A 26,224-nucleotide genomic window follows, 5' to 3' on the forward strand; every position below is an offset into this window, starting at 1 on the left:
TTTCATCTACTGGTTCACTACCCCCAAACACCTGCAATAGTTGGGCTGGGCTGGGCTGAAGTCAGAAACCTGGAACTCATACTGGGTCTCACTGGGGATGGTAAGGACTCAAGTCCTTGAGCCATCACTGCTGCCTCCCGGGGTTGTACATTAGTAGGAAGCTGGATCAGAAGTGGAGCAGGGACCTGAACTCAGGCAGTTGGATTTGAAGACAAGTGTCCGAATAAGCCAAATGCCACCCTAAGTGTGCAGGCTTCTGCCCCCAGATGCCTTCCACAAAACATCCATGACTGCAGCACAAAGATTATCATGGAGCTGTCAGCTTGAGACTTGGGGAAAGGCATCTTCTGGGATGGGTGATGCCTGGAAACCTGCCCCGTGGCCATGGGATTTTCTTCTAGGATCGCAACCTGTCTCTAACCAACACCGGTCCCAGGCACCTTTCCCTACTCCTGGGTCATGTGGCCAGTGGTGGCTAAACCCCAGCCCTTTGTTTGCAACCTGATTATCTCTGGATGCAAATCCCCTCTCATTGGTATTATGAAAGCCGGAATTCAATGCCTTGGAGGAAGTGGTATTTTTCAACTGAGATCAAAGACTGGCCCAGGGAAACAGCATCACAAAGCTGCTCTGGGCTGTGAGGGACCCCTTTGGGCTGATCCCAGTCAGCTTGGGCACCCTGGGTGTTCTCTGCTGGATGAAATCAGAATACAGACAAGGCAGGGAGCAAGGGGCTAGGCCTCTTGGGGGAAGCAGAAAGGTCCTAAAAGCTGGGCTCCAGGTGGCCTAATTTTCATTTCTTCTCATCTGATCTGTGACTTGTAGCCCATCATGAAGTGCACCCCAGAGCCTCAATATTGCCATCAAAGACCCCTAGCCAATCTAGTCCCCTTCCCCAGGCGTAAGGGACGGATTCCTTGTCCCAGGTTATAGAAGTCAGCGTGGGTCATGGGATGACTGGGGAGGTGTCAGAAATGGAATTTGGGCTGTACTGGGGCAGAGGGATGGGGAAACTCCTCAGGGTGCAGTTGAGGGAAGCACTGGGGGGTCCCACATCCCCTGGCTTGGCCCTGGATACCTGCCTCGTGCTTTGTGTCCCTTGTAGCATTGTGGTGCTGATGTGGCTGGCTCTCTCTTTGCTACTGCTCTGCTCTGGCCTCCCTTCCTACAGCCCCCTGGCTAGGATTTCATGCACCACGAGTTTGGTCACTTTAGGATCAGCCTGGCCATGGGCAGCAGGGAGAGAATGGGACAGGTGTTTTGGGAACTTCATCTTATCTTCTGGAGGCTTTACAGACCCCCGAATTCCACAGTGCCCCAAGCCATCTCCCTGCCAGGGTCCATTCTCCTCTGCCACGCATCTGCATGAATGAGGAATTCTTGGGGGACAAAGCAGCTGTGACCTGGCCAAGTTCCCTCCCAGACTCCCACACTCAGGTGCTCTCACAGCCCAGTCTCTACCAGCACCTAGGTCACCCCTTCCACCCTAAGTCAAGGTGCACTCAATTGGTTCCACGGCCCCAGAAGTTTCTTCCCTCCTGCTGGTCAGTGAATCCCATGGAACACAAGGCCCAAAGGCCCTAAGGCTCTGTAGGATCTGTCTTATTGTAGAAGCCCCCAGTGAGCTGGAGACTGGCCCACTTCTAAAGCCTGGGGCTCCTCCTTGGCAAGTGGTATGTTCTTAGAGCTGGGTGTGGGGATGTGCACTGAGGCTATTGATCTGGCCAGACTGAACTGTACCAAGCAAACTCACTCACTGTGGTTATCAGCTGCCACTCACCATGACCATCCACTGTCACTCATCATGACCATCCACTGTCACTGTGGCCATCGGCTGCACCAGCACAGCCAAGGTTCGGAGGTGCTCCTTGGAGCTGCCATGCAGCTGCTGCCTCTCTTCTTCATGGTTAATTCCTTGGGCAGGAACAAGCTTATTCCTTAAGAGATGGGGAGTGAATAGGGGGACCCCCCCAGGGCCGTGACTTGGCATTCACATTCAGCAGTCCCCTGAGATAGGTGGGCTATCTCTAAGAAGCCCACATGTGGCCATGTATTAGTACAAGAAGCACAGGAGGCAGGAGCAGAGACAGGTAAGGCAGAGGAAGGGACCATGCTGGGACTCAGGAGGCCTGGCCTCTCCTCTTGACTCAAGGGCCCTTGGTCAAGCCTCCCGGGACTTCCTGTCCAAGGGGACAGAATGAAGCTCCATAGCCCCCAAGCCTCACTGAACTTAAATATCGATATTGCCCAGAAGGGCTGAATTTCTTTACCATCAAATAATTTAATACTCAACTTGTCAAAGATAACAAAGCCCTTCTTCCTCCCCCTTCCTTTTCTCTCTCCTTCCTCCCTTCTCATTCTCTCCTCTCTTCTCCCCTCCCTCTCTCCCCTTGCTCCACCTTCTTCCCTTTCCTTCATTCTGCCACTCCCCATCCTCCTCTGGAATATTCTTAGCCCATTTTATGAACAAAGAACATGTGCCACGTGGCTTTGCCCTGACAACACTCACTTCACAGCTTATTATTGGAGATAACATTTGTACAGAAAGAAAACACCAAGTGTAATAGGCTAATGCCACACATTGCATGCAGGGGACTTTCACCCATATCGGAAGGACTTGGAGGGCTCCAGGACACATTAGCATTTGCCCTAGGTGGTCAAGGGTAGACAGGATGTGACAGGAGGGTGGCAGTGCAGCAGCCTCGGAACAGGGTGCAGAGGCAGTCAAAGACGCTGGAGGGTCTGGGACAGATGAGAGTAAGGCCACCAAGTCAGAGATGGGGCGGGTGGCACAGGGTGCGGAGGAAGGGACAGGCAGGGGTGGGCATGCTGGGAACTGCGCTTTGGGAGCCTGATCATGGGCAGCTATTTAGAAGACGAACTTGAAAGGTCAGTGCTGGTCTAACTTGCTTTCCCCTGCAACCTGCCCACTCCTGGGGCTGGGCATGATGACATCACATTCAATGTTCATCCCAGGAGCCACTAGGACCTGGGAACAGGGACCTAGCCTGTCCGGGTTGTAGGACACTGGGACAGTCACAACAGTGGGTTCACAAACAGCTGCCCAGTGAATAAGGTGAGTGGCTGGATATACCTGCCAGCAGAGAGATGTCAGTAGGTATGGAGGATCAGGTGTCAGGGTGTGGGTTACTACATGGAAATCTGGGACCCAGAAAAGCTGTTGAGGGGTAGGCATCCTGGCCTCGTGGGTGCAGCCCTGAAGGAACTAGCCCTGCCTGGCTTTGAACACCACTTTGAGGCCAGGCTTTGACAAGGCCCATGCGAGCAGACATGTACTTTCCCCAAGGTTGGTTTCCTGGCCACTGACTGGGGTTGCCACCAGGGAGCAAAGACTGAGAGCTGGCTGCTAAGGCTGAGCATCCCTCCATCCTTCCCCATGCCTCCAGCCCTGCCCATCTCCATGGTTGCTGTCCTGTGCCTTCCTCCCAGGGTACCTATCCTGGTGACTCCCATTCCTCATTCCTTCCCTATTTCCTCCCCTCCATCCAAATGCTCTCTCGCCCCCTGGCTTGTGTTCTGTTTCAGCATCCAGCGGGTGACACAGCATCAGTGAGCTGAGGGAAAGCAGAGAATTGGACATCCTGAGAATTGGCCTGTGTGGAGGGAGTACCCTGCTGCCTTCCCTGAGGCCACTGATATTCCCAGGGTCCCACATCTTGGAAGATGTGGAGGAGACCAAGCCCTACACAGCTGACAAGCATGCCACAAAGACTGTGGGCAGGCCTGGGACTGCCATGTCCCTGGGGCAGGATGCAGCTGCCATTGGCATTTGTTGTAGGCCTGGCTGAGTCATCAGGTGCCTCATGATGCCGAGGTGCTGTCTGTTATCCCCCTCCCTCTCCCAGCCCTCCTGTTCTGAGCTTGAAAGAGGTATTTATCCGGCTTGGAATCCTATAAATGTATGTATGTATTAATTTGTTTAAAGACCGACTTATTTGAAAGGAGAAGTTATACACACACACACACACCCCTTCCATTGGCTATTTCACTCCCCAAGGGGTCACAATAATCAGGGCTGGTTAGACAGAAGCCCAGGGCATAGAACTGCATCCAGGTCTGCCACATGGGTGAATGGGTTCAACCAAGCAATTGGGCCATCCAAATTGGAAGTGGAGCAGCAGGACTTAAACCAGCACCCATTGGGATACTGGTGCCTCCTGAAGCGGAGGTTTAATGGCTGCCCTAGGCCTGACATTATAATGTTGAAAATCCACTTCCATTCAGGACAGAGGGTGTGTATACACATGTACTTGTGCATGTGTGTGTACGTGTATGTCAGAGCCTCCAGCTCAGGAGGAGCTCAGCTCTGGAGGAGCCCCTGCAAAGCCTCATGGTCCTGCTGCCTCCACTGTCTGCCACTCTGACCCCTGAGCCACTCATACCTTTCTCTGCTGCTGCTCAGCTTTGATAATAGGGTCCACATCTGGAGGCCAGAGGAGATGCCAGATGGTGTCTGTGCGTGTCCTCCCTGGGGTCTCTGTTAAAGGAATCCATGCTAGTCTTGTGTGCTATGCCCCTTAGCCAATACCACCCAAAATTCATCTCCTGGTCCTATGACCTTGGTGTTGGGATTTCAACAAGGGCATTGGGTGGCACAAACCAGCCACTGCACTTGCTCAGGGTCACCTCTGGCTTCACCAAGCTTCCTGGCTCCCTTTGCCCTCCGTCCCCCATCAGCACTGAACTTTCAGGGCACAACTGGGCTTACATCTGCATACCAGCCTTTACCATGCCAACGTTCCAGGCAAGGCCATGGCCCTTTAAAGATGCAGAATTACTAACTCCACCAAAACTCCCCACCACCCTCAGCCTGCATTCTCTGTCATTCCTTCTCCCTCCTCCCCCGTGGGGCTGTGTGGGCTCTGCCAGCCTCCTATCCGCCCACTTCCCAGCTGCCAGTCTCATCAGCGTTCTTGCCTACAAGGCATGTAGCAGCCACCAGCTCCCAGGCGTTTGTGGAGCACTTGTGTGGCTGTGTGGGCCAGGTGGGCATCAGGTGACTCCTGTATCTGTGCTCGTCCTGTACCAGCCATGCAGGACTAGACTGCGTCTCTCAACCCTCAGCTCTATGTCCACCTTGCTTAGGCCCCAGTCTCCTCTTTAGGTCCTACTCCTGGCCAATTCCCTTTATCATCTCTAGTCATCTGCGTCAAATTCTAGCATTCTAAGATGCATGTGTTTTTCTTCTGCAACCAATTGGAGTTTTACACTGCTGTGTTTATTGAATGGGCTGCTTCATTTGTTTCTGGGAGCATCTTCTTTTCCCCCGTTCCCTAGAAAGATCGGTTAGCGCATGATGGATCTCTCAGTGATGACATCCTAGCCCTGGACAACTGTGAGGCATACAGAGCATGATCAGTGACATCTGGAGGGGCGATACTAGTGGGGACCCTGCAGGCTGTCTACCAAAAGGGGTGCTAGTGCTCTTCGGCCATCACCAATCGTTGCTTTGCCATGCTCCCCCACTGTCTGCCCTGAAGACCTTGTTTCTCTGATCTTCCTTCTCAAATACAACAGCTCTTAGCTAATTCTCTTCCATGACATAGAGCCCACCTGAGACACCAAGGGAAATGAACACATAAGTTGGTTTGGATACAAAACATTGGAATCCATGAATAGTTCTTTCTCCCCCAATACTCTGTTTATGAATGCTCTGAAGTCTTCTTCTCATATGTGGATTCTTTTGGCAGCAAAACAGACTTCTTGACTTTCATGTTCCATGAAGCTTCTGAAGTTCAGTTTTGGGGCTAAGCAGAGGCCCAGGGTGTGGTCAGGGCAGGACGGGTATCTGCTGTCTTCATCTCCCTTCTGAGCCATGGGATGAGACTGAGCCTGAACTGCGCTGCAGATGGAGATGGCAGGTGAAGGGTGTAGAGTCCCAGACGGAAGTCCCAGGACCTTTGCCTGCAAAGCCAATGGACAGAAATAGCCTATGTCCACCTTTCTGTTGCTCTCACTTCCCTGGCAGGCTTCCCTGGACAGAGTGGGAAGGAGGGCAGTGGGAGGGAGGAAGCACTCCTTGGCCCACCTCTGCCTCATGGCAGTACTGAAGCCCAGAACTCACCTGTTTGTCACTCTCTTCTTAACTCAGATTCCAACAAGCCTGTCTTCTGGCAGCCTCAGGACTTGGTGTCTCCTTGGTGAGCTTCCTTGGTGAGCCTCAGGACAGGGTGTCACTCTGCCTGCCCACCATGAGCCCCTGTTTCTCCCTCTCTCTGCGACAGTCAGATGCCAGGTAATCTCTGAATGCCAACATCAAGCAAGGCAAGTTGGGGTCTGGAAAAACAAAGGCGTGGAGCTCAGCCAAGGGGAGAGGGTGAGTGTAAAGCGACAGCTCAAGGTAGACACCAGCAGGTGGTCAGGTGCCAAGTTGAGTGGGGCATTCTTCAGAGTGCAGAGCAGGGTGTCCCTGGGGGCCATGGGGCAGCAGAGGCATTGTTTTTCAGGAGCTGAGAAGTGCCACCAGCCTTGGAGATGGGGAAGGCAGCTGAAAGGTGGGTGCAGAGGTCTTCACGGAAATGTGCCGGGATGCAGGGGTATCTAGAACTTTGAGCAGACCATTGTGGATGTCTTGGTGGGGTCAGGGTAAAGAAGACGGGTGGAGGTTCAGTTTTGGGCCATGGGGTTTGGACTTTACCCACAAGCAGTTCCCTATCTCCAGGCGGATCAACCAGGAGCTGGGCTCTACTGCTCGCTGTGTGTGCGCAGCTGGCTGTTTTTCTTTAGAGTTGTACTGGCTGAGAGGGAAGCCACTAATAGGGAATGTGGCTGATCTGAGCTGAACTGTGTTTAAGTGCAAAATATCTATCGGGTTTTGACGAGCTGGTATGCAGGAATGGACACATTTCAATGATCTTTTATGCTGAGTACATGTTGAAGTATAACATTTCTGATATGTAGAGTTATACAATCTGTGGTATTTCAATTGATTTCACCTGTGTCTACCAGAAAATCGAACATAGCCTAAATGGCTTAGATGATAATACCATTGGTGCTTCCAATTGCCTTTTTCACCCCATTCCCTTCCCTGGAGATCAAGTCTGTCTTCCACTTCTCTGCCTTCCTACAGCTCTTTCTTCTTCCTGCCCCTTTTATCTCTGCCACATTGACCATCTCCTCTTTTTCTGGTCATGTGTGATGGTTGTCTTGCTTTCTTAGCATGCCTTTATAAATCATTCCCAAATTCCCTGTCAAGGTGTAAGATGCCTTCAAATATCATTTTCATGGCGCCAGATTTATTACCAATTTTTTTTTTGTTTCTGTCTCAACCCCTTCAGTGATCCCAGCTCTCCATCTCCCAGAAAATAATTGTTCAAGTCTCCGTAGAGCAGATTGGTTGGTAATCCCCTGCTTTCAGGGTGCAGACCCCAATTTTACTCTTTCTCAATCTTGGTATGTGAGAGTACCTCCCAGCCAAAGGGGCTGAGAGGAGTTAATTCTTTTGAGACCCAGCTTGCTTGAAAATAGCTTTATTCTACTGTCACACTTGATTCAAGCTTTGCCTGGGCATAGAAATCTAGATTGAAACTCATTTCCCCCTCTTCATACCGTGGAAGGAGTTGCTCCTAGCTTTTGAGCTTCCTAGCTTTGCTTTTGGAAAAACTCTCATGCTTTTCTGATTTCTGATCCTCTGCGTGTGATATGTTTGCTTTCTCCCTGAGAAGTGCTAGATCGCATCTTTGCCTGTTCGGACTGCACAGGCAGTGCCTGGGTGTGGGGTTCCTGTCCCCAGCTCTTGCTGGGCTCTCGGAGGGTTCTGTTCTATACCACTTCAGTGCTGAAGGACACTTTTTTTTTTTTTTTGCAATCTTTCCCCACATTTTCCTTCTGGTTGTTCTTCTGTTTTTTCTTACGGGTGAAATGTGGGCTCTTCCGATCAGACTCCTCAATGTTTTCATCTCTGCTTTCCTCTTCCTCATCTCCTGTCTTCTCTTTGCTTCCCGGAAGATGTTCCTAGCTCTGTTTTACAACCCAGCAGCTGAATCTGAGAACCACGCACACTTTCTATTTCCAAGATCTCTTTGTGGTTTTCTCATTGTTCTTTTCTTGAAAAAAAAAAAATTCTTCTATTTTATTTGAAAGGGCAGAGAGAAGAGAGACAGAGATCTCTTCTATTACCTGATCGATTTCCTTAAATGCCTGTAATAGCTGGGTTGGGCCACGCTAAAGGCAGGGGTCTGGAACTCCAAATGGATCTGCCATGTGGGTGTAGGGGCCAAGCACCTGAGTTTTTCCCTGCTGCTTTCCCACATGTATCAGCAGGGTGCTGGACTGGAAGCAGAGCAGCTTGGACTCCAGTGCTCCGGTGTGGGTTGTTGACACCATAAGCAGTGGTTTAACTCGTTGTGCCACACCAGCCCCTCACTGCTCCTTTAAAAGAGCTTTTGTGCCTTATTTCTCTGAGGATATTAATGATAGCATTTTGAAGTGGATTTTGTTCTGGTCCTTGCATTGTCTCTCTTTCTCTGAGTTTTCTTCTTTAAAATCTGTTCCCTGCTCCTTCTCTTTTCTCTTGGGCCCCCTCCCTAGGAGACTTGTCACGCTTGGGTTGTCTGTGTGTGCTGAAAGGTGTCCCAATTAGAGATGAGCAGAGCTCAGGTGCATGCGTGAGGATGGGCTTGTCATTACAGGGTAGTCAGTGGGGTTGCAGCCATTTTCTTGGCTTAAGCAGATAGAACACTTTCTAGAAGCATTGATTTTCTTTTCAGATGCATTGCCCAGTCTGCTATCTGGCAGGGAAAGGGCATATACTGGTGACAATGTTTTTGGAACCAAACAGAAGAAGAGGCAGTGACTTCCAAAGTTCCATGCCTAGGCTTTTGCGTATTTTGACGTGATGCTGCACCCCCTTCACTCCTCTGTCTCATGTAACTTCTCCCTTGGGACCCTCTCTGGGAGAGCAGCCACTGTCATGCAAGGGGAAGGGGAGAAGCCCTGGGTCTAGCAGTCCTGTTATCCAGGCTGGCACCCCCACCTCCCAAGGTAGCCACTGCCCCCTGGGCTCATATGTGACATCTTTCCACTTCTGGATGAGGGTCTCTTCAGTGGGTGCTTGGTAATTGTTCCATCTGCTTTCCACCTTCCCAAAGTCTCTTGGCATTTCTTGCTTGCCTGGTGTCGTCACCTCTCTTGTTCCCTCCTCCCTTGTCTGCTTAACTTCTTTTTATTCCCTCCTTCTCTTTTTGATGGGCTGTGAGGAGGAGCATTTGTGAGGTTGAATCTGCCTCCTTTAACGGAATTTCTGCAAATTCTTCTGGGATTGTATTTTTGCCTAGACTAGGCTTTCTTATTATCAAATGCAGTGTCAGAACTTGAACGAAATGTAGCTTGAGCCCATTGTATACCTGGATATGGTTGCTTTTAAATATTATTTTAAATTTTTGTGGGATTAAAAAAAATTCTTTCTTAAAACTGCACGCAAGACAACTCTTTTTCTGTTTGAAAACCAGAACTTTGAGCAGGCTCCTGGACGGGAAGGGTTTCGCTGAAGGTCAGAATGTGGCCGGCAGGGGGCGCGAATTCTTACGGAACCTTCTCTGTCCTTGTCTCCTCAGGTGCCCCCTTTCAAAGGTCTCAGCATCCTCACGCTACCTCCTGCCGCCACTTCCACTTGGGTCCCCCGCAGCCGCAACAGCTCACCCCGGACTTCCCGCTGGCCCACCCCGTACAGTCGCAGCCGGGCCTCAGCGCCCACATGGCCCCGGCCCACCAGCACAGCGGCGCCCTGCACCAGTCACTGACCGCGCTGCCCACCCTGCAGTTCCAGGACGTCACAGGTCCCTCCTTCCTACCTCAGGCCCTGCACCAGCAATACCTCCTGCAGCAGCAGCTCCTGGAAGCCCAGCACCGCAGGCTCGTCTCGCACCCCAGGTGGGTGCAGCTCAGGGCAGGGCCAGGGCGAGAACAAGGAAAGGTAGGGAGGGGGTTGCTGCAGATTGGGATACCTGGGCTGGACCAGTACTTACCCAGTGGATGTCTGCCAAAGTAGCTTTTGCTTCAGTTGGGTGCACCAGTTTCAGGCAAGGGAGAGCTGCACCTTGGGAACCCCCAGAAAACAGAATGTTAAGTTGCCCACGTGTGGGCTCGACTGGGAAGCTTGGAGATCCCTGATGTTCACAGTGAAATTCTGCACTCCATAGCAGTACATTTCATTAGGGGATCCTTCCCGCTCCCTGCAGCCTAATGCCCCTCTAATCCCAACACCGAGAACCCCACTGAAGGAGGTGACAGGTGCCAGCCCTGCAGAGAACTTCCAGCTGTATACTTAGGGCACAAAGGGAGCATATGAGTGGACACTTACAGGAATCTAAAGTAGCTGTGGGATGCTGGGCAAGCCACTCTGTCTCTCTGAGCCACAGCTCAAAAACAGGAGTTGGACAGGACCAGTGGTTCTCAAACTCTTTGGTCTTGGGATCTTTTTCAACGCTCTTGAAAAATAGTTGAGGACCACCGAGATCTTCTGTTTATGTGGGCTGTGGTGATGGATGTTAGCCATATATAACAACTGAGAAATTAAAAACTATCCATTGATTTGTTTAAGGGTAACAAGCCCATTTTATTTTAGCACTGATAAAACAGTAGACAAGAACCAGCCTACATGCATATAGTGAGGCGAGAGGCCGTTTCTATAAAGCGTATTTTCAGATCTGTTTATTTTGCACCTCCATAGAAGGCAGCTAGCTGGGCAGTGTCTGCCATGCTCACAGGTCATGTGAAGTCCTCACTGGAAAGCAAATAACCTCATGGTGCTGTCAGGAAAATGGGAACTCTCAAGACCACCTGACAAGCTTCCAGGGACTCCTGTTGAGACCCCGTGTGTCCGTATTGGTGGAAATTGGTGCCTGGGACGAGAGGTGTGGGTGAAGGAGGTCAGAGGCAGGAAAGGTTGCCTGTTGAGTGGTCAGGGTTTTTTTTTTTTTTCCTGGAGGAGGTAGGCTTTGAGGGAGGATATGAAAGCTGGGAAGTGTGCAGAGAAGAGTTAAGGGAAAAACATGGCAAGAGAAAAAGGGATGTCTAGAGATGGGGAAAGGCTGCAGGAGGAGGCTTGAAGAGGCCCCATCCAGGGCAGAGATACTGTAGGAAGAGGGCTGGGTGACATGCCTACAGCAGACACAACTTGGACGAGACCTCAGAGTTGTGGCTGTTCAGGAGCTGATTGGCCCAGGTTGGCACCTGCCACCAGCTGGGGAGCTGCCTTGGCATTTTCTTGGTGGGCTGTGGGCTCTGTGTGTGGGTGTGTGTGTAGGGCTGGGGCAAGAGTACCCCACAGAAGTGGGCCCTCCTGGGGTTGGCTGGGTCCCTCAGAGCTCCAGGGGGGCTGGGTTGGTCCAGGCAACCCTGGATCCCATGGGCCCTTCTTGCTCTCTGGTGCAGGCGAAGTCAGGAGCGTGTGTCCGTCCATCCCCATCGCCTCCACCCCAGCTTCGACTTCAGCCACCAACTGCAGACACCCCAGCCCAGGTATCTGGCTGAGGGCACTGACTGGTGAGTCTTCAGGGCTCCTGGGGGAGGAGGGGTTGTCAGATCCACGGAGTCTCTGTTTTTCCTTTCCTTTGGCTCATGCCGGCTGCTTGGTCCTCAGCCCCTAGCCTGTCCCTGCCTGGCTGCCCTCAGGGCCAGATGGCTTCACCTGATCTGGTGCCAGCAATTGACTCAGATATCACTGGGCTACACCATATGCCCAGCCCAAGGCTCAGGGGTCATGGCTTGTGGGGGAAGAGGAAGACACTTGCAAAAATGTTTCCCCAGCTCAGTGGGGATTGTGACCCAGTGGTCCCTCGGTGGGGGCTGGGGGCCGAGGGAGGAGGAGAAGAGAGAAGTTCCAAGAGTTGGAGTCAGAGAAGTCTTCTTGCAGGTGGTGGGTCTTGAGGCATCCACAGAGATGTGCCAGGGCATACTAGCAAGGCAGTGCAGGGTGGGGTGGTCAGTGTGAACACAAGTCCCTATTATACTTGGAGGACCCAGCAAGAGAAAGAGGCCATGAGGATTCTGTCGAGGGCTTGGTTGATGCATTCTGGTGGTCAGCAGAGCCTGGGAAGTCTTCCCACAATGCCCTGCACTCAGGACACAGGCATTGGTTGTCCTGAGGTGCAGTGTTGTTCATTGTAGACCATAGGTTCCATCCACTCCATGGTTTAGCTGATCTTAATAGGGTCTCACCGAGGCCCTGAAATACTTTAAATGGTGTGTGGGTGGGCCAAAGTCTAGAGATAAAGGGCAGTATGCCTGCAACTTGTTAACAAATAGTTCAGAGGGAGAAACTACACATTTATGCCTGCATGTATGTTCGCAGAGGTGTGTATTGTAAATCTGTGCATACACATGCTTGCACACACTTGCACCTATGCATGCAGAATGTACATGTACGAGTACATATATATGTATACATGTGCATTTGTGTGTGTGGGACAGGGTATTTGTGTGGAGGGAGAAAGAGACAAAGAGAGGAAACAGCAATGCAGTAAGCTAATAAAATGGTGACATTTGTGCAATCTAAGTGAAGGGTATCCAGGAATTCTTTATGCTGCTCATGCAACCTTTAGACTGGCAATGCTTCTTAAAAGAATGGAACCAAAGATCCCTCTGTGGGAAAGGCTGGTCCGTCTGAGTGCTCCTAGAAGACACTTCTAGGAATGGAATGGAGCATTCCATGGCCTCTAGCCCCTGCCTGTGCTCAGCCACACTCCACATTAAACTGAACAACTGTTTCAGAGATAAATTGCGCTGCCGCCAACTTCAGCTCAGCCTTTTTCTAATTAGCAGATTCAAATGAGGAAGATTTAATTGCAGTTTGGATTAAATTCTGTCCCTCAGTAGTCAAGTTAATTTCATCTAGTTCAATTCATCAGGCACAGAGCACCCAGAGCTCTTTCTAAGGCTGAGGGCTTCAAACACATACACTGGTCTCACAGGGCCGGTGGAATTGGGCAGGAGACCCTCCTCTGGTTTTCCTTATGTAGCCAATTCTCCTCTTGCTTCTCCTTCACTTCAAGTCCTCCAGGTTCCTGGCCCTGTTGGTCCCCAGAGATGTAAAGAATGGGGTCCTGAGTCCACGTGTGTCCAGCCCCCAGCCCTTTCTGCTGTCCTTTCCTGTGTCTCGAACAGGAAGTCTCTATGATGAGCCCTGCTCTAGCCAGGTTCAGTGAAGGGATGATGAGGGCTTTCCCAGGTGATGGTGGTCATGGTAACAACATCCCACCCTTCTTTCCCAGAGAGGCCTCTTATGCCAGAAGGTGGGCAGCTTCGTTATTCCAGGACCAGAAGTGGCTCACAGGAGTGTTTATAGCGCCCACACCCCTCCCCAGCTCTGCTCTGGGTCATTCTGGGAGTCTCTCCCCAGGCCTGAGGCTGCCCTGGGGCATCTGAACTCTTCCAAGAACTTCTTCCAGCTGGCCATCCTGGCCTGATTGTGTGGAAGCAGCAGGCAAAGGCCTCACAGCCCACTCCCACTCTGAGTCTGGAGTCACTCCCAAATGGCACTTTGGGGTCCAGCTCACTGGTAAGAGCCTGGGGAAGAATTTAAACTGCATGGCAGCTGGACCACATCACATGCAAGAACACTGTCATTGCCAAGCCCAGTTCAGGTTGATATTTGCTTGCTAATGACAAGAAGAACCATCTGTGGCCAAGCCCACAGGACAGCTTCAGCTCCTGGGTCCAGGAGAGCCTTGTGGCTTCCAGCCCACGGGCTGCTTCTGGGAACTCTGCACCTCCATTTCAAAACCCAGTCAGGTGCCCCAGAGGCAACGGCAGAAAGGTGAGAGGCCATTTCCCAGGCAAATCCGATCTAGAATTCTTGAGGGATTGTGGGGCCAGGGAGGAATTTTCTGAAGAGATCATAAGCAGGGGCTTTGCAATGCCAGGCTCAACATGGAAAATTCAGTCAGGGCCTGCCCAAGGCAAAGTGAGGATGGATGGAAAGGCTCAAAGTCCCAATGTCACCTGCTCTTCTGTTCCTGGATGATTTGAAGGTGTTCCTTCTGAGACTCTGGCTTTTCTCTGGCTGCTTAGGGCCTGGCTGTACCTTCCTGTCCAGGAGGAGGCTGTGTCCTGCTGGCCAGACCATACATCCTATGTAGATGTACACAGCATGTAGACAGAGAAGACTGCCAGTAGTGTACTCTGTCATACAGATGCCAGTCAATATAATAGTTTTGCTTCTTGTGCATTTCTGAAGCTGTATAACCACTTGACTTGGAGTAGACATCACCTTTGCACAGTAAATCGACTTTTTAAATTCTTTGAAAAATTATAGAATATACTGGATGATAGAACATTAAGAGCATACTATAATGAACTCCTATTTGGCTTTGACATCCACCCATAGCCAATCTGGCTAATTTTGCTTCATCGCTACACTTACTTGGTCTCTCATCTTTGCTTTTATTTGGAAACAAATCCAGACATCCTGTCATTTCCTGCGTAAATATTCCATTCTGTACTTTGAGAGATCCTTACTACAATTTCATTATTAATTCTGAAGACTGCTAATAACAATTTTAATATAATCAAGCATCCAATCAATGTTCCATTTTCTCTGATTGGTACAGTTGGTTCTGATGGAGGTCCAAATAAAGTTCATACAGGGACTGGTCGATTGTCTCATTATTGGATTTCAATCACTAAAATTTTGTTAGGAACTTTTGTATCACTCTTCACTGGTGATAATGGACTATAGTTTTGAGTTTTACTTTTTTTCCCCTCAAAATGTGTGTGCGTGTGTGTGTTTTTAAAACCAGTATGATGTGTGCCTCATTAAATAAGTTGAGCAGTGCTTCCTAATCTATTTTCTAAAAGAGTTTGTATAGGGTTGACATTTTTTGTTTTATTTTAATGTTTTGTGGAATCCACTCATGAAACCATCTAGGTCTGGAGATTTCTTGACAAGAAAAGTTCTAAATTACGAACTTAATTTCTTTAATAGTATCGTTACTATTCAGGCTTTCTCTAGCTATAAAGATTAGTTTTAGTAATTTATGTCTTTCAAGAAGTTTTCCCATTGCATTGAATTCCTGGACATAAAAGCGTTTATATATTTATATTATCTATAACATCTATAGAACCTGTCATAATGTTCTCTCTTCTAGCCTTGATACTGGAGATTTGCATCTTCTTCCTTGTTCATGGTCAGTGTAGCTAGAGTTTCATCAATTTTATTGACCTCTAGAAAACAACCTTTGGTTCTGTCATTTGCTTTGAATTTCTGAGCTTGGCTTTATTTATTTTATTTATTTATTGGCTTCATTTGTTTATGTTGCCTCACCTCTGCTTATTTTCATTTTTTTTTCCCTTGAGCTTCTTATAGTGAAACCTTAGATCATGACTTTGGTTCTTTCTTCTCTTTTACAGCAGCAGACAAAGCTGTGAATTTCTGAGAATTTCATAATTTCCACCATAATTCATTTTGATACTGGTTTATTTAGGAGTCTGCTTACTTTATGAATGTTTGAGATTTTTCTATAAATCTTTGTTATTGATTTATAATTCTAATTTTTGTATATTGACAAAGATTTATTTTATGATTCAGCATAACTTCCACTCTAGGAAATGTTCTGTTCTTAAAAGCATGTATAATCTATTTTTGTTGAATGTTCACTAAATGCCAATTAGATCAAGTTGGTTAATAGTATCCATGGCTTTCATATTAGTATTGAATTTTTTATCTTCTTGTTCTATAAATTATAAGGGAAGACAACTGAATTTGTCTATTCCTATTTTGAGTTTTTTACTTTTTGCTTTACTTATTTTGGTTTGTAATACATATTAAGGCATAGGTGTTTTCCATGAATATTCAGACACAAATCTTGCTATGTCATCATGAGGAATTAATCCTTTCATGATTCTGAAATGTGCTTTATTGTCTTTGGCAACATCTCTTGCTCAAAGTCTACCTTGTCTTACGTTAACCTAGCCATTTCTGCTTTCTTCCAGTTAATGCTTGTGTATTCTCTTTTCCCTTATTCATTTCTGACCCATTGGTTTCTTTACATTTGAACTGGGATTTTAATTAGTTTTATATTGTTGACTTGTTTTCCAGTTGCTGAATTGGTTAGCTGGAGTCCTTAAATTATTTGTACTTAATGTGATTATCTATGTGATTTGTATAAATTCAGTATCCTACTCCTTGTTTTGAGTTGGTTTCATCTTTTAAAAAGTATTAGAACAGTACATTTTCATTATCCTGTTTCCATCTTTGTTATTAGTTTTGTAAGTTTTACTTCTGTGTGTGTTAGAATAATCACAAAAAAATGTACTCATTTTTGTTTAAGCAAGCAAACTCTGGCCTATGGATCAAATCTGGTCTGCTCCTTATTTTTATGAATAAATTTTTATTGTAACTCAGGCACACCTGCTTGTTTCCATGTAGAATGTTTATGATTGCCTTTTTTTTTTTTTACTATAATAGACATTTGAACAGTTGTGTCAGAAATTGTATGGCTTTGAAGCATAAAATATTAGCTATCTAATTCATTACAAAATTTGCAAATTTCTGCTTTAAATAGTCAATTAAATTTTTTTTGTAAGGGGAAAAAGAAATCTTGTATGTCCTGCATATGTCTCATTCTCATTTCTGGCATTCTTTCTTTGTATGGATTTGAGCTTCTATCCAGTCTTCTTTTCCTTCAGTCTCGTGAGCTTCTTTTAACATTTCAAGTGCTAGCAGCACAATCTCTCAACCTTTGTCTGAAGAAGGCTTTGTTTTGCCTTCAGTTTGAAAGATATTTTTGCTCAGTACAGACTTCTGGGTTGACAGCTTTTCCCCTCAGCATTTAAGATGTCATTCTGTCATCCTCTGGCTTGCTTTGTTGCTAATGAGAACTCTGTGTTCTTATCTGAGTTCTTCTGTGTCTGAAGAGTCTTTTAAAATTTATTTATTTATTTTTTTTGAGAATTTGATTATTAGGTGTCATGGGGTGATTTTGAAAACTATTTTTTATTTGCATTTTATTTGAATGAGGGAAAGAGAGAGAGGGAGAGAGACACACACAGAGTGAGAGATTGTCTATCCATTGGTTCATTCTCCAAATGCCTGAAATGAAGCCAGGGGCCAGAAATTCAACCATGAGTGGCGGGGATCCAAGCAGCTGAGCCGCTGTCTGCTGCCTGCCCTATTGTGCAGTAGTTGAACGTTGCATTGGAATGGGGCAGGCAGGGCTCCAGCCAGGCATTCTTGACCTGGGATATGGGCATCTCCAGCAGTGACTTGACTGCTGTGCTGCACTTGACCTTTGGTAATTTTTTTCCCTGTGTGTGTGTGTGTGTTAAACTACTTGGTGTTGGTTGAGCTTTTTGTCAAATCAGGAAAGTTCTCAGCCATTTTCCTGTGTAATTCCTTTGAGATATTTTAATTGCTCTGTCTTCAAATCACTAATCTTCTTTTCTGTAGAATCGAAGCTGCTGCTGATCCAATGCGGCGAGTTTCTCATTTTAGATACTCTGCCTTTAATCTCGAGAGGCTCCATTTGGGTCATTCTAAAAAATCTCTTCCGTTTTCCTCTTTCTATTTATATTTTATCTTCTGTTTTTGAGTATGATTGTTGTTATTTAATCATTTCTGTCATTTCTTGGCCTTCGGGTATTTTTACTGTTTGATTTTTCGCCTGAATATAGAAAATATTACTCTCCTTCTTGGCTCATCCTGCCATTTTTCATTAAATGATGGTCATTATGACTTACACATTGTTGAATAATTCTATTTGACATATTCATTAGCAGGAGTGGGGAATATCTGGCCCATAGATCATGTACAGTCTGTGAAATCATGTGATCTGGCCTGATCAGGGCAACCACAGGCGGGACTCGGACTCAAGATTTAATAGATCTATAGCAGACTGATTTCTAAGTTGATAACTTTGTGTGGCCCATGAATAATGATACAGATATTCAAACAGCTCTGGCAATAAAGAGGTTCCTCATTCCTAATTTAGGGAACTGTGGCCTATTTTCCTGACAAGCTGCACTTGCAGGTCATCCTTCTGAAGCCTGTTTATAAGTCTTCCTTCAGCAGGTCTAGAACAACTCTAGGGCAAGCAATACTCTCTACTGTTCCTAAGATAACTTAAGGCTCTCCTGGGGTCTCTTTGGAATACGCTGATTTTAACAGATATTCTCCAGGCCATTTTGTTGGAATGGGAATGTGACCCAGTCCTGTGTGACTTCCAGGCACCAGTCACTTATTCCTTGGTTGCTCTTTAGCTCAGCTTGGACTTCTACCCACTGCATGTTTGTCTTAGCATTCAGCAAAGACTCTAGTGGACCCCTCTGTAGAATCCTGGAGCTGTCATTCTGTGCAGCTTCCTCCTTTTTAAAACACTGTGCCACAACTTTCCAAATACTCAGCCTCCTTAGAATAAGACCCCCAAGTCCTCAAGTGATCAAGAGTACCGTGCTCTGTTGGAATCACCTCCCTGCTTCTTCCTGGAATGTATCTTCCTGAACAAAGCCAAGGTGGCTGTGGCTACACTATTCAATGTCTGTAAAAGAGATATTTCATAAATTCTGTTCTTTTTTCTATACGCTTACAGTGGGAAAGTTACTCATCACAGCTAGAGGCAGCTATTTCTTTAATGAGCCTGTTTCTTTTTCCTTTTAAATGTATTTATTGAAGAAGCCTGTTTTTCTTGCAAAGTTTTCCCTTATCTGAATTTTCTTGTCACATTCTGGTGGTATCACTTTCACTTATGATGTTTCTTGGTTTAATTCTGTTGCCTATATGTTGGCAGTTAAAGCCAGAGAGAGAGAGAGAGAGAGAGAGAGAGAGAGAGAGAGAGAGAGAGAGAATTAACCACTGGTTCAAATGCTGGCAAATGGCGGGGGTTGGAGCAGGCTGAAGTCAGGAACTGCAAACTTCATCCATGTCTCCCACACAGGTTGCAGGGACCCAAGCACTTGAATCATTCTCTACAGCTTTCCTAGGTGCATCAACAGGATTGGAAGTGGGGATGGCTGGGACCCAAACTGGTGTTCCAAGTCTAGGATGCCAGCCTTGCAGGTAGCAGCTTAGTTCTCTGAGCCACAACGTTCCTCCCCCTCCAGGAGAGTTTTGCTGACTCAAGTTGAATGATATTTTAGTCTCACCTTACATATTTTCTCTCCAGATATGAAATCAGCCATTTGTTCCTCTTTAATGTAATCCATGCATTTTTAAGTGAAATGAATTTCCAAATGCTTTTAGGAGTGGAGTTGGGAGGGCTGGGGGTGGCCAGCCTGTCAGACTCTGTGCTTCACAGAGGCTGTGTCCCTGCAGGGATCTCAGTGTGGACGCCGGCTTGAGTCCTGCCCAGTTCCAGGTGCGGCCCATCCCTCAGCACTATCAGCATTACCTGGCAACTCCTCGAATGCACCACTTCCCCAGAAACTCCTCCTCCACGCAGATGGTGAGTGACAGGACTCTGCTAGGAACTCAGCTCTCCTGTTGCCTGCTGGGTGCCACAGGTGGGCTGTGGCCCAAGGCTCTGTTCTGCCCTGGGACCTTTACCCTGGACTTCTGTCTGTCTTGTGTCCTGGATCCTCCATGTCCTGGCTCCCAGAAGGCTATCTGCTCCTGTTCTCTGACCCCCAGTCCTGGTCCTACTTTGGCTTGGGGAGAGGATATGGGAGGAGGTGCTGGCCTAGAAGCAAATGGAGCAGAGGTGCAATGGTTGGAAAGGGGCAATGTAGGCAGTCATGGTCAGTGGGGGCAAGGCTGTAGGCCTAAGGTGAGGCAGGGTGGATCTCATACATCCTATGACCTCATTCAGCTGAATTTCAGCATTATAACAATTTATTTCAATTACTGAGTCATTTGTAACCCATTTATGTGCTGTGCTTTCACCCTGGCCCTGACCCAAGTCTTGAATCATAATACTGTTTTGGAAGACAGTGTAGAACAGGGGCAAAGGGAGTGCATTCTGATGTCCAGCTGCCAGGGACTTAAAGCTTGGTTCTGTCTCTAGGTTGCTTAACTTGGGCCAATTATTAAATCTATCTGTGCTTCACTTATTCCATCAGTAAAATGGAATAGTAATTTCACCCACATTTTATATCAAGCAAGATAATTGAGTCATATGATCAGCTCAGAAAAAGGTCTGCTATGAAGCAAGTGCTCAGTTGTACTTTAGTTTTTAAAAAATTATTTATTTGATGGAGGGGGAGTAGGGAGAGAGAACGAGGGAGAGAGAAAGAGAGAGATCCTATTTATGCTGGTTCACTTTCCAAAATACCTGTAATGGCCAGGCCTGGGATAGGTAGAAGCTGGGAGCCAGGAATTCAATCAGGTCTCCCAAGTGGGGAGCCTACCATCACCATGATTTTCTTTTCTTTTTTTTTAAACTACATTTATTTCATTTTATGACACAGTTTCATAGGCTCTGGGATTCCCCCAAACCCTCCCCCCACCCACATTGAATTCCTCCACATTGTTACAGTAGTACAGATTATAACCAGTCATGATTCCTTCCTTGTGGGCATGGACCATGCAGGGAGTCCAGCATCTTATTGTCCAGATAAATTCAACAGTTTCATTGGGAAGCCATCCCCTGGTCTGAAAGTAGGGCTGGCAGAATATCATCCCCTCCAATGAAAAGCCCCTATACAATTTCAACACCAATTTACAACATCATGAAGTTAATTGACATGATATTGAGTGACCAGTATGTTAGAAAATGCAAGTTCTTAACCACATCCTGTAACTACTTCGTTGACATCTCAATTAAAGTTTATACACAACTGGCTGGTAAACACCTTAAAATAATTACATGGTACTATTCAGCTGTCTCATGTCTATTTTCATTTATGTATTTAGCAGCTTAAAGTATTCAAACAGGTTTATTCCTCAAACAAACCGTATGGTAACAATTGAGGAGCAGAACAGTTTTTAGGAGGGGTGTGCAGAGATACCTTCAATACCTTTGTGTCCTGCCTAGTTAGGTATATGAGAGTCCAAACTGACTGTTTCCTGTCTGTTTTAAGCTTTCTTTATTGGTCTCTGTTTATCTGATCTAATTTTTGCGGGGTTCCGGAGTGACCCTGATGGTCATTGCAAGAGAGGGTGGGGAGCCAAAGTTGGAACTGAGTTAGGACCAGAGAAAGCTCCCCTTCCAAGTCCCAAAGAAGTTTACTGTTCTGTTTCTGAGGACTGCTCAGGGCTCCTGGCTGTTGTTCTGATGACATTAGATCCTGCGAGGGAGGATCTGGGCTTCTTCCATCCCACATCACCACTATTTTCCAGGGTCCACATCAGCATGATGGAGTCAGGAGTTGAATTGGGTATTGGACCAAGGCACTCTGATGGGAGATACAGGCATTTCAGCAAGCATCCTAAGTTAAGCTGACTATCTGTCCCACAAGCTTGGTTCTTTTTTTCTTCTACTTGCAGGTTTATTCCTTTTTTAAATATAATTATTATTTTACATAGTTGATTAGGGCACAAAAGGTCAAGGGCTACAGGAAAATGGGTAAGGCCATTGCTTCCCCATTCTCTTTCTCTCTCTTTTTTTCTGTGTCAGGGTAAGTGGGGAGATAAAGGGAGAAGCCCCACCCAACCTCCTATACATCCCAGAGTTCCTCAGGTGGGGCATGCTAAACTAGGTTCTTAATGAGGAACAAAAGACCCAAAAGCAACAAAGACATCACTTCTGCCTGCAGCAAATCAGGGTGCACTGACAGCTGGTAGTGGGAGAAGGAGTTTTGTGCTCATTTTGAATGAGTCTGGAGTTCTTGTTCTATCCAAAACCTTTTCTCTCTCCAACAGGTCGTCCATGAGATTCGAAACTACCCTTACCCTCAACTTCACTTCCTTGCTCTCCAGGGACTAAATCCTAGTAGACACACCTCTGCTGTGCGGGAGAGCTACGAGGTATGTTGCTCTATCTGGAGCTGCCTTGGTTGGTAGTGATGCCTTCATGCTTTATTATCCCTTCTCCCTTCCTCCTGCTGGTGGGTTGGGCATGAGTGGCAGAAGCCCTAGCATTGAAAGTAAGAACGAGAAGAAGAGAACAGGAGTGGAGGTACTGCAACTTTGCCAACCAAATTCCTCCTGGTGGCCATGTACATGCATTCTGCTAACATCCTCCAGGGCTTCTCATCTTTGTTAAATATATGTTCATTGCTCATAGTACACACATTCATGTTTTTCTTTGCAGGAGCTACTGCAGCTCGAGGACAGGTTGGGAAATGTGACTCGGGGAGCTGTACAAAACACCATTGAGAGGTTCACCTTCCCTCACAAATACAAGAAGGTGGGTTTGCCAGAAGCCCAGATCATGTCGCCAGTGAGTGAGAGGGGATTTTTGTCAGTGGGTTCACTTTATTCTGACCTGATTGTTTACAGAGGAGCACAGTCCAAAATCCAGACGCCTTTGCTCTGGATTGCTGCTATGAAGCTGTGATTATCTTTCCAGGGTCTTCTGCCCAAGATATTTAAGGGCTGTATGTATAAATGTATGTAAATGTGCTAGTGAGCATATGTATATGTGGACACATATAGGTGTGCAGACATATCAATGTCTGTATCTGAATGAGGTGGGCAGAAAGCAGTCCTGCACAGAATGCTAGGATTGCTTTCAAGAAGAACCCCAAGTCTACTCTTAGATGTGTACAGTGAGTAACTAAGACTTCCATGCAGGAGTCTCTATATCTGACTGAGCAACAGGATCATTTGTGGAGCTTTTAATGGCACAAAGCCACACAGGCTTTTTTCTAAGCTTGTAGATATAGAATTTCCAGATTATTACTTAGGAATCTGGGGTAGGGTTAAGTCCTGGAATCTGAGATTTTAAAACACATTTAGATGAAAATAAATGAAAAATTTGCAAGACATGCTTTAATACACAAAGGATATGATAAATCCATAGAATGGAATATTAGTCCATAATAAAAAATAATAAGCTTTCAAGCCATGAGAGAAAGAAAGAAACTCTACTAAGTGAAAATAGTAATGATATAAGAATGAAAATATGAAAAATATAAAATAATCAGAATATAAAAATGTGAAAAAATAAGAACTGAGAAAAGATAAAATGTAAAATTAAAACTAAAAACATGAAAATTAAAGAGTAAAGTTGATATTGAGAAGGTCATGAAAAAGGAATAAAACATTAAATAAGATGCTAAAAGGAGTTAAAACAAAAGTGACATAAATAAGGAAAAGAAGGAAAAAGCCAGATGATTTAAGAGATTAAAAATACAAAAGAGGAACTAGGACAAGATTTGAAAAAAGCTAGTTTAAAGAAATAAAGATTACGCAGAGCTGAACAAGGGAATGTTAAGCTAAAATGATTGGTGAAAGGCAATTATAACTAGTGACGGAAAAAAACAATAGAAAATAGACAAGTGGTTGAATCTTGATTGCTAGCATGGCCAACTAGGAGGAGGTCAATCCTTCAACAAACAGAGCTGAACTTTTATGCAGGCATTATCCTCGAACTCAAAATCCATAACAATAATGTGAGATGAAAAATGTGATTGTGATTTTCTGGATTAAGAGAAACTAACTATAGAAGGATGGCAAGGCATGCAGGACAAGGTAGAGGATAGAGCAAGTCTAAGAGCAGAAGGAAGCTTTTTTTTTTGTCATTTACAAAATGACATTACAATCACCTTACTAATTCAGTAAGGTTGTTGAACTCCCTAAACTATAGCAGGACCAGGGACTCCAGCGCTAGGACCAGAGCAAACAGATCCCTGGCATCTAAGTCAGGCCCCAAGGTTGCTCTCTAGGTAAAATTCATCTAGTGGCTCTTTCTGGATAGGGGATGGAATAGGCATCTTCCCATGGTTATCAGACTATTTGCATAGCATGGAGACAGGATCATGGAAGATGGGCTGACCTCACACAGAATACATGCTTTGTTCTTCAGAATACTGATTAAGTGGCAAAGATATATCTGGCACTTGGCCAGTAGTGGGGCAGTGTTTCTAGAAGGGGAAACTATTATCCACACCAATCAAGAGTTAAAGACAAAAATATTAAAATCAACTAGAGGAGCTTGTGAGGTATTGGACATCATGTTGGAATAAGTGCCAATCTTAAAGGAAGTGATGTCCAGTAATATATAATAACTTACAGAAGAAGGATGCATGCCAAATTGATCATTTTTTCTTTCTTAGTACTGAGTGAATAAGTAAATGAGAATTAGTTGCATGAGTGAGTGATTGAATGAAGCATACTGAATCCCAAATTGGTGGGTGAAGCCTGGAAGCTGGAGTCTAGGACGGACAGTGTGTAAGGAGCAGCACCCTGCACATGGAGAGCAGGGAGTCGTGCATGCATGTGGTACAGCTTTGCCAAGGATTCGCTGATTAACGAGGAACTCAATTCCTTTCCAAACTCTGTGCCCATAAAAAAACGCCTGGTTTGCCAACATTAAGTCCACTTGGCCTCTTCCTCACCTGGCTCTGTACTCTCCTGCAGCAAGGGGGTGGTATGGGGAAGAACTGAGAAGGAGACTGGCTTCTGGAGCAAGACAAGACCACAAGGATTGGAAGAGACTGTGGACAAAAGCCTGTGGTCATTAGATGGAGTCTAGTCTAGATAACCAAGGCTCCTCTCTCTGCTTCTTGTAGCGAAGACCCCAGGAAGGCAAGGGCAAGAAGGACGAGGGGGAGGAGTCAGACACCGATGAGAAATGCACAATTTGTCTGTCTATGCTGGAAGATGGAGAAGATGTGCGGTAAGGGCATCACCTTGAGTCCCCCTCTCTGTCTCTTCTGCTGTGGCTGTTGGAGACCAACCCCTGTGCTGTGTGGCTGGGTCAGGGAGAACATGTGCTCGAGAGTGTTACTCTGAGAAGGTGGGGCTCATAATGTTCCTGATGCCCAGTGCTCACAGTGTGAGCTGGAAGAGAACAGTATAGCGTTTGGCTTGGGTGGGTCTAAGACAAAGTCATGGCTTTACTCCAGGCTGCTGGGAAGAGTTTCATGGAGGAGAAGCCTCTTGAGGCTTCATGTCCTACCATGGGCTGCCTCTCAGCTACAGCCTTGCTCTAGGACTAGCTTTCCAAGACCCGGGTGGCAGGTGCCTAGGGATCCCCTACTCCAGGTGCAGCCCATGTCTCCCCACTGCTGACCTCCGACTCTCTTCTCTTTTCCAGACGTCTCCCTTGCATGCATCTCTTTCATCAACTGTGCGTGGACCAGTGGCTTGCCATGAGCAAGAAATGCCCCATCTGCCGAGTGGACATTGAAACACAGCTGGGAGCTGACAGCTGAGGGAGGAACTCACCAGTGGACACCCCATTTCCTTCACCAGGTCCCCCCACGGCCATAGCCCTTGCAGCCAAACTTTGCCTTCTGAGCCATTTGACGTAGAGGAAAAACCTGCAAGCACATTTTTTGTGGAACGAGGAGTTGGTGGTACCCACCCCTGAGGGAAAGGAGGTGGGGGTGGGTGGGCGGAGGCAGGAAGAACTCCCCCTCCCACCCAATCCAGAATGGCGACTGCCCCCAACCACCTTGCTGTGCGGGAGGGAGGGAGCTGGCCGTGCCTGGAGCCAGGATGGGAAGGAGGGGCCCAGGTTGCTGAAAACCCAGACGTGAGCCCGGAAGTCCCAGCTGATAGGCCGGCCCCTCGATCCTGTCCTCTGCAGGACTGTGTATATACCTCTCTACCACGTAGAAACCATGTAGGGGTCTCTAGCTATTTCTGTGGGTGACAGCCGGAGCATGTTAGCTTAAGAACTGTCGTGTGTGGTGCTCTAGTCATCTTGTGGTGGACATGTCACTATTAGGAATCCGCACCAAATATTTCTCATTGAGTTTCTTGTTTTGGTGCCTGACTGAACCAACTGACCACAGCCCCAGTCAGCCCGTCTTTTTGAGAGTAAAGGAAAAAAGGCATTCAAGGTGAAAAAGGAAAAAAAAAAAAGCCAAATTCTGTTTACAGTGAAAAGGGATGATTTTTTTTTTTTCGTTCACTCAGATTGGGAGGCGGGTGGGGGGGTGGTGTCTCATTTTGTTGTTTTTGTTTCTTTCCTTTTGCTTGTGTTTTTTCTCATGTTTACAGTGCACGGAAGGAAATGGGGTAGACTGCCTGGAAGAGGAGTGGGTGGGGGTCTTGGGGGCCTCGGAGGGGTTCAGTGAGGAAAGGAAAATGGAACTGGAGCAGAAGAAGAGGCTCATATAGAGCAAGGGCTTCCCCATTCCAGGGCTTTTCTGCTTGGCCCTGGCTGTCCCTCTGTTCAAGACTGAACTCCCAGTGTAGGTGGGGGGACCTGGCCCCCAGCTG

At 46.9% G+C, this 26,224-nt stretch overlaps 1 protein-coding gene across 1 annotated transcript in view; it reads left to right on the plus strand.

Moving 5' to 3' along the window:
- RNF165 (ring finger protein 165) overlaps window positions 1-25,476 on the plus strand; it is a 91,042-nt gene extending 65,566 nt beyond the window's left edge. The window contains exons 2-8 of the mRNA XM_040984718.1: window positions 9,576-9,891; window positions 11,395-11,505; window positions 19,268-19,397; window positions 21,752-21,856; window positions 22,143-22,238; window positions 24,565-24,671; window positions 25,092-25,476. Of these exons, the coding sequence (XP_040840652.1) occupies window positions 9,576-9,891; window positions 11,395-11,505; window positions 19,268-19,397; window positions 21,752-21,856; window positions 22,143-22,238; window positions 24,565-24,671; window positions 25,092-25,209 (983 nt within the window). The 3' untranslated portion in view covers window positions 25,210-25,476. The remainder of the gene's footprint in view (window positions 1-9,575; window positions 9,892-11,394; window positions 11,506-19,267; window positions 19,398-21,751; window positions 21,857-22,142; window positions 22,239-24,564; window positions 24,672-25,091) is intronic.
- Window positions 25,477-26,224: the final 748 nt, after the last annotated feature.

The sequence above is a fragment of the Ochotona curzoniae genome, unplaced genomic scaffold (assembly GCF_017591425.1).
Source record: "Ochotona curzoniae isolate NIBS_2020 unplaced genomic scaffold, NIBS_Ocur_1.0 contig_43, whole genome shotgun sequence".
NCBI classification, from domain to species: Eukaryota; Metazoa; Chordata; class Mammalia; order Lagomorpha; family Ochotonidae; genus Ochotona; species Ochotona curzoniae.